The sequence below is a fragment of the Clupea harengus genome, chromosome 19 (assembly GCF_900700415.2).
Source record: "Clupea harengus chromosome 19, Ch_v2.0.2, whole genome shotgun sequence".
NCBI lineage: Eukaryota > Metazoa > Chordata > Actinopteri > Clupeiformes > Clupeidae > Clupea > Clupea harengus.
The window spans coordinates 19,713,534-19,723,873 of NC_045170.1; the positions used below are offsets into that span (position 1 = coordinate 19,713,534).

General features: G+C 47.0%; 1 protein-coding gene across 3 annotated transcripts in view; it reads left to right on the forward strand.

Annotated features, from left to right (window-relative positions):
• The window catches only part of LOC105903720 (histone deacetylase 9-B), a 42,062-nt gene extending 32,288 nt beyond the window's left edge, over window positions 1-9,774 (forward strand). For all 3 annotated transcript variants that reach the window (XM_031586507.2, XM_012831503.3, XM_012831502.3), the window contains 4 exons: window positions 1,547-1,669; window positions 4,545-4,710; window positions 5,370-5,590; window positions 7,966-9,774. In XM_031586507.2, coding sequence (XP_031442367.1) covers window positions 1,547-1,669; window positions 4,545-4,710; window positions 5,370-5,590; window positions 7,966-8,358 — 903 coding nt within the window. In that variant the 3' untranslated portion in view covers window positions 8,359-9,774. The remainder of the gene's footprint in view (window positions 1-1,546; window positions 1,670-4,544; window positions 4,711-5,369; window positions 5,591-7,965) is intronic.
• Window positions 9,775-10,340: the final 566 nt, after the last annotated feature.

Sequence of the window (10,340 nt, forward strand, 5' to 3'; positions counted from 1 at the left end):
ATCCCCCCCACACACAAATATACCACACACAAACACACACACACACACACACACAGAGAGACTCACATACAGTAACAGGCCCCACTCTCCCCGCCGCACACAGACACACACATCACACTCATACATACACACATCACACTCACAAACACACAGACTCACATAACAACTCCCCCCCACCCCACACACAAACACACACACACACACACACACACACACACACTTATGCTCACCCCACACACGTTACTGTTATGATATTGACACAACCCCATCCCCCTCCCTGCCACAGATGCTTCAGACTGCGGCTTCCTGTTTGTGTGATGCAGGCAGGCGGCCCGGCAGAGGAGCAGCGGGGGCCCTGTGGGGGCTCCCGCGGGGCCCAGCTCCGCATGGTGCTCAGGGGCCGAGGCCTCTGCTATCATCCACGCGAGCGATGTGTCCCTTGGGCACATGGTGAGGGGCAGCAGCCTCTATGCTGGAGGCTGGGGTCTGAGGTGGGAGGAGGAGGGAGGAGGGAGGAAGGAGGTGGGGGGTACTCTCTGTTGGGCACAGGAAGTGTACCCCAGTGACCCCCCCCTCCCTCCCCTCCCCAACATACACATGAGAACACACTTACACACATGAGCTCACACACACACATACAAACATGCAAACACACACAAACATGCAATCACACACACCAATACACAGTCTCTTTCCCTCTTACATACCTGCTCATGCTCGCTCAACCCACACACTCCATTCCACGTGACAAAGAAAGGGTGTGTGTGGGGAGGCAGGATGATGTGTGTGTGTGTGTGTGTGTGTGTGTGTGCGTGTGGGGGCAGGGGTTGGGTTTGTGTGAGCGAGCTAAATTTGAAATGTTACCTCATCGGTTAAATCGACCACATAGATAATGTAACAGTCGGTTATGTCATACTCATACACCATAGCTGGCAGTGTCTGCAATCAGAGGTCAGAGCCGAGGCTTGAGTTATTTAAAAACACTGGAGGAACAACACTGTTGCTGTGTGTCCAATTCTTGTCTCTTTGAAAACCACATCCGGTCGTACAGCATGGTCCAGTGTGTTTACTGCATTTTAAAAGAACACTGAGGCTGAAATGGACATTTGTTCACCGCTACTACTTTTGGCTCAGTGACTGCAGATGTGTGGCTTATTGGCTTTAGATAGTTCCAGAATATCTCTCTCTTACATGTACTCCTTCTCCCTCTTATATGTATTCCATTGGCCATAAAGGTTGTGCTAACTTGGTATTTGCAGTATCTGATGTACACTCTGTACTTTACTGTCTTTGAGAGTTTATGTAACAACATCTCTTCCTCCCCTCTCAAATCAAATTATGCTTTATTATCATTTATTAATCAACTCATTGTCTGAAACTGTGTGTTTACATAGTATTGATTTTCAAATGAACACTTTGTAAGATGTAGCATTAATGAATAAAGAACCATGACAACGAAAGGAAAAGAATAAACAATAAACACATCTCTCCCTCTCTCCCTCTCTCTCTCTCTCTCTCTCTCTCTCTCTCTCTCTCTCTCCTCCAGCGCTGCCTCTCTCAGACAGGCATCCTGAAGGCTGAGGGCTCCATGGCTCTTCTGAACCTCTACACCTCGCCCTCCCTGCCCAACCTCACCCTCAGCCTGCAGTCCGGGGCCTCCCCCATCAGCGTGAGTGTCTCAGGGAACATCATTAAGCCAGTCATTAAAACTCAATCCCGGAGCTTTTCCCACATTTGTCTTTGTATTGACAAATGTACTGAATGTTTCATTCAGAATGCTTGTAGCTATTTCATATGCTTACATTACGTTAAATGAAGTCTCACAAGTATAGTTTAAATACTGTATTTGAGCACGGGCTTCCATTTCTTATTTTCCCTTCACCGGTTTGAGACGAGAGTGTATGAAAGCATAACAATGAAATTGACTTTGGAAATTGAATAAGGAGCATTGGAACATAGTATATATATTTTGGATGTAAATGTAAATGTTTTCCCGTTTGCTTTGCATGGACATGTTTCAGCTGTTGATTCATCTCAGCATGTAAGCTCTGACTGCCGCAATGCTGCACGTCAAAGGAAGGTCTTTTTTATTACAAGCAATAACAGCAATATTGTAAAATGTACTATAAGTTTATTACATGGTATTACACAGAAGACCACAGACAGTTCACAGAAGACCCTTGTGTGTGATGAAACACAGAAGTAGTAGGAGTAATACTTCTCTGAGAGATTCATTTGTCATATTACTGCGTTAACTCATATGTTCCAATATTCATCACGTTCTCGAAATGCACTTTGCTTGACTTTTCTATTCATAAATGGCTGGTGTTGCTGATTATACGTTTTGTGTATACCAGATCCTCTCCAAAGACAGCTAAGCGTAGATTGCCAATATGTTTCCTATAGAACAGATACTATCCATAAACAGCCGTGTATGTACACATTGTATACGTATACGAAACACAAGTTATATATGGTGTTCGCCACTGTCAGCGGTTTCGGCTATCCGTGGTATGTCTTGGAACTCTATCCCACGCGGATGTATGTATCCATAGATAGGCAGTATTGCCAAAATGTTAAGTACGGAACAGATCCTGTCCATGGATTTATTTGTTATTTATGTTATTTATGCATTTATTTGAAAAGGGACAGTGTACATTGATCAACATTTCCCAGAATGTAAATGCACCGGAATTAGCTATTATTATTATTAGATAGTATTGCCAATATGCTTTCTACAGAACAGATGCATAGATCCATATCAATAGATCAGTATTCAAAGGCATATCTTAAGCAGTGTTGCTGAAGGTTTTGTCTATAGCGGCCCCTCAGAAGCACTTTGGCAGGGGCCCGCCCTCTGGCCTCCGTATCTGTACCCGTGTCAGAGGGGAACACCAAGTCTCCCGCTGGAGCAGAGTCGTGCCAGAGAGGGATCTGCTTCACTCCCACTACTGAGGGCCAAAATACAGAGGAACTCAGGCCCCAGAATGACTACTGTGCAAATGGCCTTGCCGGTGCCGTAGTAGCCTACCAGACCCAAGCCATAAACCCTGCATGGTTAGGGCTGTCTCTGCCTTGGCTATGACCCACCTTTAAAAAACAGACCCAGATCGTTGAAGATGTTAATGTATTGTATTGTATGTATTCATCCCATTTGAGAGATGAAAGAGTTTTACTCACAAGGTCACTTGGCAGAAGCAGGCTGACCAGCCTTGCTTGGATGTGTGTGTGTGTGTCTGTGTGTGTGTGTGTTGTGTGTGTGTGTGTGTGTGTGTGTGTGTACGTAGACAACTCATAACAAATAAGACATGGTATGAAAAATAAACTGTGCTTCGCAAAGAGCTGGAGCTGATTTTATGACTTCTCTAAGCCCGGGAGGGAGATACATGTAGGTCAAGTGTATGGGGCTTTTTTTTCTGTGCGTGTACTCTCCAGAGTTACATTTCGGACGTTTTCATCTGAAAACAAATTACGCTCCGAGCGCACTCGCACACTCGTCCCGCGGGTGCTGCGCGCAGAAAATATGCGTCAACGTTTCCAGCGTTATTGAGAAAAAAAAAGGCTGTACTTCAGAGAGACGCACCTCCTCCACAGTCTCCGTGGGTGCGAGGCTGACAGGTCCCCTCTCCAGCGGCTCCCTGGATTAATGTACCATCCTCAGGCCCGTGACCTTTGACCCCAGGGGGTTGGTGGGTGTTGGGGGGGGGGGGGGGGGGGGGCGATTTTTTTTGGGCCCTGGGTAAATAAGGGCAGGCAGTGTTGGGTTTCAGGACGCGCTCTTTATCGCCTCGTCCATCACAGCCAGTTAAAACGCAAGAGCAACAGTGTGTTTAACTGCCAAACCAGATAGCAACCATCGCTGCTGGGAGAAATATATGAATTCCTTTTTTCTCCTTTAACTATGGTTTTAATTTATGGCCCAGGGCACGACATCCAAGAGTTAGGAGGCTATGAACGTATGATAGTAAAGCGACTTGTACACATTTGCTATATGGTTGGTTGCAGTATTGATGTAGAGCTTTAGGGAGCATATTAAAAAGTCCACTTTAGATGATTCACAATGTTCATTTTTCACATTTCTCAGGTTTGGTTTGACCTGGCCTGCTTTGGGTTACGGCGTTGTTGTACACTTTTTTTGGCCAAATGTTACATTTCTTAGTACTGTAGAGGTAATCTTAAGAGTGTAGGGCACCACAAGACAGTATCAACTACAATTCACTCTCGAGGCAACTTCTTGGATTTAGTGCAGTTGAACTAAATGAACTGAAGTGAAAAGCAATTGTTGGTAGTTAATACTAATTACGGGCCCTCTGTGAGACCAAGGTCTGTTTTTATGGGTCTTATTGTACTTTTTTTCTGGTTGAGATGTGCGTGTTTTTTAGTTTGGTGCAAAGTATGGGCCACAGCCCTGCACAGAGATCCTCTCTACATCTTACACTTTTTCTCACTGTGGGGGTCAAGCTCCGTTGTGAGACGACACCTCCATCTTCCTTTATTGTTTCCCCTCTAACCCCTCTCTCTTCCTCCATCTGTTGGCCTCACAGGCTGCAACAGCGCTGAAGGAGAGAGCGGCAGAGGGCATGTCACGCCATTCCCTGGGCGCTGTGCCACCCGTCTCCCTGGAAACCAAAGTCAACAACAGCCACCAGGCCCTCCTCCAGCATCTCCTTCTGAAGGACCAGATCAGGCAGCAGAAGATCCTCTCGCCTGGTGCGTTGCTAAAATGTGCCCCTCTATTGCACAGTTTTAGTTCCTAGCCACTAGATCAAGCAGAGTTCTAATTATTCATTTGTGCTTTTTTTGTTTGTTTTGTTTTTTTTCTTCAGAAAGTCATTTAGCATATGCTTTTGTTCATAACAACACAGTGTGGAACAAATGCTAATGTGTTATCATTACAAATTCTCTGTAATTCTCCCTTGATGCTGCTGCTGATGCTCAAACACTGCTTCCCCGTTTGTTCCATTTTACCTCAGGCACCAGCCACTTTTATCCTCCTACAACACCTCATTATGTAGCACTTAAGAGCAGGAAGTGATCTTTTTGCAGTGTGATTGAGCTAAATCACACCCCGCTAGAACACATGCTGCCTTACCAAAGGACCATGTATTCTCCAGTGTATAGAGTAAAATAGCTGTATATTATAATATAAATATAAATATATAACTATTAATGGTTACTTTTTTGTTATATTTCTCCTTTCTACTCTCCCTTTCTGTCATTCTCAGTAAATTCTTCAATGTTTTATTCTGCTATTTTCTCACTGCGCTGTACTTCCTGTGTACATTGTACATTTGGCGAGTAAAGCGGTTGGATTCTGATAACCTCAGAACTCCACTGACAGACTCTCCCCCCCCCCCCCTCTGTTCTAGGCACTGGCAGCGTCCCCGTACTGCCCTTGTCTCCCCTGGCGATGAAGGAGCGGGCCGCCGCCAGCTCTCGACCCAAACTGCCCCGCCACCACCGGCCTCTGAACCGGACCCAGTCGGCGCCGCTGCCCCAGAGCACCCTGGCCCAGCTGGTCCTCCAACAGCAGCACCAGAACTTCGTGGAGAAGCAGAAGCAGTACCAGCAGCAGGTCCACCTCAACCAGGTAATGAAACAACTAGTAACGTGAATCCTGATTAGTCGATTTGGATTCAGCACCAATCCTATATTTGAATATTGGACAGAGCCCATTCAAGCCCATTCAAAGCCTTTGTAAACCAAGACTTAGAGGTTCTGCACCAAAAAATAATGACAATAAAAAAACCTTTCACTGAGTTACACTATGAGCCAAATATAGCTGAGCAGATAAACCAAGTAAACATTAGCTTATCACTGTTTTCCTATGGTTATCTTTTGTTTATTATCCCACCTAATCCTCCACTGAGGAATCTTTTGAACCTAAAGACTTAAACACAACCCCCCCACCCTCCCTCTTTTCCTCCCAGACAGGATTTGCAGTAGGGAGGGTTAAAGATCTGAAGGCCAGCTATGCTCACTCCATATGCATGTACTCCGTGCCACACATGAAAAGAACCCCTTACACTCAGTAATAGTTATTCATAGGAAGGAACCAGGCGAAACGGCTACATTTAAGCTCCTTTTGGTCGGGTACCAAAACATGAACTCAGCCTCGGTGCAGTCCCGGCGGCGTGTGAATGGTCAGCGGGAGTTAACAAGGGGGCCCGGCTCCCCGGGTAGCGCTCTACCTGCCGTGTGAAAGGGACCGCTAATGGAGGTTTATGGGAGCCCTGTGCTCTTAAAGGGCCGGCATTAAAGGCCCCTGGCTGACTGTTGAACGCTAGAGGAAGTGGGTAAATCCCAGCAGGATGTTTACACTGGGGCGACACCACACCATGACTAGGGTCTCACTCCTCTCTCTCTCTCTCTCTCTCTCTCTCTCTCTCTCTCCCTCTCTCTCTCTCTCTCTCTCTCCCTCTCTCTCTCTCTCCCTATCTCTATCTCTCTCCCCTGCTCTCCCTCACATTTCTTCTCCTCCTCCTCGCTCTCTTTTTCACACTGCCTTCTCCCTTTCTCTCTCTGTCTTTCTACCTCCCTCTCTTTCTTGTTCTCTTCCACGCCCTGCTTTTTTTTCTCTCTTTCTCTCTCTCTCTGTTGTTTTTTCTTGTTCTCTGGTGTGTTTGCTCTTGCATTTTGCATGTCTCTTTTACTGCCTCTCTCACACATTCTCTCTCTCTTTCCTGTTCTTCTTTCTCTCTCTCTTTCTTTCTCTTTCACTCTCTTTTTTCATTCTCAGTCCCCCCAGTGCCTGGCCCTAGCTTTGATCTCTTCTCTCTCGGGCAACATCACTTTCACTCCATCACAGTCTCGTTGGAAAGTTCCCACTCGACCTCCTCCTCCCCCCTCTCTTCCTCTATCTGCTCTTACCCCTCATCTCTCCCCCTTCTCTGTCTCCCTCCCAAAAAACCCCCATTCATTCTCCTTCATAACACCTTTCATTCGTCCATTCTCTCTCTCTCTCACTCTCTCTCTTTCGCTCCCTCTCATTTAATCCTGCCTGCAGCTCCCCCTCTCTTTTCTCTTCTCTCTCTCTCACTCTCTCTCTCTCTCTCTCTCTCTCTCTCTCTCTCTCTCTCCATCACTCTCTCAGTAATCCTGCACTCTGGAGTCTCCCGGCTCTGTTTCATTTCCTGTGAGTTTCAGAGAGAAGCTGGTTTGGCACTGGTTTATCCCAGCTCACTTTTACAAATACACTCGACATACATCACAATTTTAATGGCACAGAAAACGTTTTACGCCCCCCACCACCACCACCACCACCACCAACCCACAGCCCCCACCACACCCCCGGCTTCTTTGTATGCCGGGATTACTTTGGGGTTTTATTGGCCAGGGTGCTGCCCATACCTCCTGCCGGGTACTTGCGCTCGCTCTGAAGTAGCCCACCGCGGTGTCGTCATGGCGTCAAGACAGACAGCAAGGTTTTGTTCGCCAATCACATTATGTTTTACAAGAAAGAAGGATTGAGTGAAGAGAGGGGGTAGAGATGAACGAACAAGTCATGTGGTCCTCATGACTCACGCTAGAAATCTTTTAAGACTAGTGTCTACTGCAAGATGGATGTCCAAGCCTGTCACAGCAAAATTGCAGTGCAGAAATGTGGCTCTCGTGGCCAGGGATGACTCTTTAGGCACTCCGTTAATAACACTCCGTTAAAGGTAGACAGTCATGAATGGATCAATTTACCACAGATATGAAGAAAGTACTTCATTTCTAATAAGGGAATCTGACTCCAGAAAAAAACAGGTCCTCTCAAGTATGCCCTCAGCACTTGCCTATAGGGTGTGACATGAGTGGGGTATGAAGGGGGTATACAGGGAACGTCTTAAGGGCTCATCTTCTCTGTAACTGGAATTCAAGGGTTAGAGTCAGAAATGAACTATATGTGGTGTTACATAACATACAGTAATGTACGTATATATCTCACCTCCCTCTACTGTCCTCCCTTTTTTCTGCCTGTAGATTCTGTCACAGTCTATCGAGCACCTCCGGCACCCCAGCGCTCACCTGCAGGAGGAGGATGAGGAGAGCGGCCTACAGGAGCCGAGAGCCGAATGCGCCACACTGCCCTCTGGTGGCGTCATCCGGCACCTCAGCCTGAGCAGCAGGAGCAGCAGCAGCAGCACCTCCTCCGGGACCGGCACCGGCAGCTGCAGGACCAGCATGGAGACCGAGCCCAGCGAGATCCAGATAGCCATCGTCAAGGTGAAGGAGGAGCCGTCGTCCGACACGGAGGAGCAGATGGACGAAGGGGGGAGGGAGAGTGGAGGGAGCCGAGGGGGAGGAGAGGCAGAGGTCGATGGCTGTCTGAGGGAGGTGAAGACGGAAGACATGTCGGCCATGACTGAGGACTGAATGTAGGGAGACAGAGAGATGGAGAGATGGAGTGAGAGAGGAGAGAGAGACGGATGGGCGATGGCGAGATAAAACAACTTGGTCCTGTGTTTTGTGTCTTTTTCCCTTTCATTTGTTCCGCTGGTCTTTCTCTATCCCCCCCCTCGCTCTCTCTTTCTCCACTATTTGCCTTCACTTCTCAATCTATCTCTGATGCTCTGATCTCGATCTCACTCTTCTGTCGATCAGTCTTGTCTTCGAGACGACAGGCGACAGACGTCTCTGTCAACAGGTGCCGCTTGAGTGCGTGGACTTGTGCCGTTGTGTGACTCTGTACTGTGATCTCTCTTTTTGCTCTGTCGTGTGTGTCGTCTCTCCGTGTGTGTGTGTGTGTCTGTGCCATCATACGTGTGTGTGTGTGACTAGAAATGTTACCACCACCACCACCGCTACCACTACCAGTTTCTCTCACTCTGCCTGTCAGCTTGGCCGCACAACCCCAGCCGAACACAATGGGTCTATTATACCGCAGATTAAAAAAAAAAAAAACCATAATGGATAAAAACTAAAAAAAATAAACTGTAGCATTCTGACTCATGATGGCGTGTCCACCCATAGGAGTCTCCGTAGTCTGAATGGGACAAGAGCCGACTCATCAAAGCCATGTGCCCTTGCCTCTGTGTACCTCTGCTCTGTGTACCTCAGCTCTTGTGTACATGTGTATATTTGTGACTATGGGAGGTTGTGTGGGTGGGTGGGTGTGTGGGCGGGCGGGTGGGTCGAGGGAACTTTAAGAACTGTTCAGAGAACAAAACGCAGTCACACATTTAGATGAATGTCCCTCTCACGGCTTCGCTCTCAAAAACATCTGTCTTTTGTCTCCTTCCACTCTCATTGTCAAATAATCCAAAATATGTGGTTCCAGGCAGCCTCGCCCCGTGCACCCGAAATATCAACCCCGCTGACTAATTAAGATAATTAATCAGTCAAACTACTGACTCATGTTCTGGAGTGTACACACGATGGAGACGTTGAAGGTGTGCAGAGAAGGAGCTGGCAGGAAAAATGATCCTGCATGACCGAAACAGAAATGGAAACAGCCTTTTCTCAGTGTGACAGTTGGTTGGGAGCGGTTAAGGTTACTTCTTAGATTAGCCTTTCCAAATACGCACAGAAAGTGATTGTGTACTGTGAGCAAGAGAGAGAGAGAGAGAGAGAGAGAGAGAGAGAGAGTGAGAGTGAGAGAGGCAAATGTAAAATAAATGAAGGATTAAATTTGATTAGTTGCAAAATGGGCCTGGATTAAATTATTACATGGAGTTTGATTGTTTTCTGTATCGGGTTGTATGTGTGTGCGTGTTTTTAATGTACGTTTATTCCTGATGTTTTTTTTCTTTTCTTTTTTTAAGAAATAAAGTTTACTTCTGTGTTACTGAACTCTTGTTATGTTTGGAGACCTCTTGTGCCTCAGTGAGAGTGTTTAAGACTGCATGAGTAGCAGGCATCTCATATGTCTGGATGGACATGGTACAGCATGTACCTCCACCCGTCTGTATCCCTCTCTCTCTCTCTTTCTTTCTCTCCCTTTCTGTCTGTCTCTCTCTCTGACTCAAACAGACACACACACACGTGTGTGCGCATACACAACACAGTCTCTCTCTCGCTCTCTCTCACACACATCCACACGCACACATCCACACAAAAATCTTTCTCTCATGCACACACACATCCACATCCACACAAAATCCCTCCCTCTCTCTCTCTCACACACACACACACACACACATGCACAATCTATCTCTCTCTCTCTCTCTCTCTCTCTCTCTCTCTCTCTCTCTCTCTCTCTCTCCACCCTGTCTTCATCTCTCATTCTCTCTTTGTGTTTGTATGATTGTGCTCCTCCTTGTTTGCACATCTGGTCGGTGTGATCCCTGCTGGCTGTGTGAGTGTATGTAGTAGATTGCACACATTGTAGAGCATCACAGAGCTGTCAGCCTTTCACC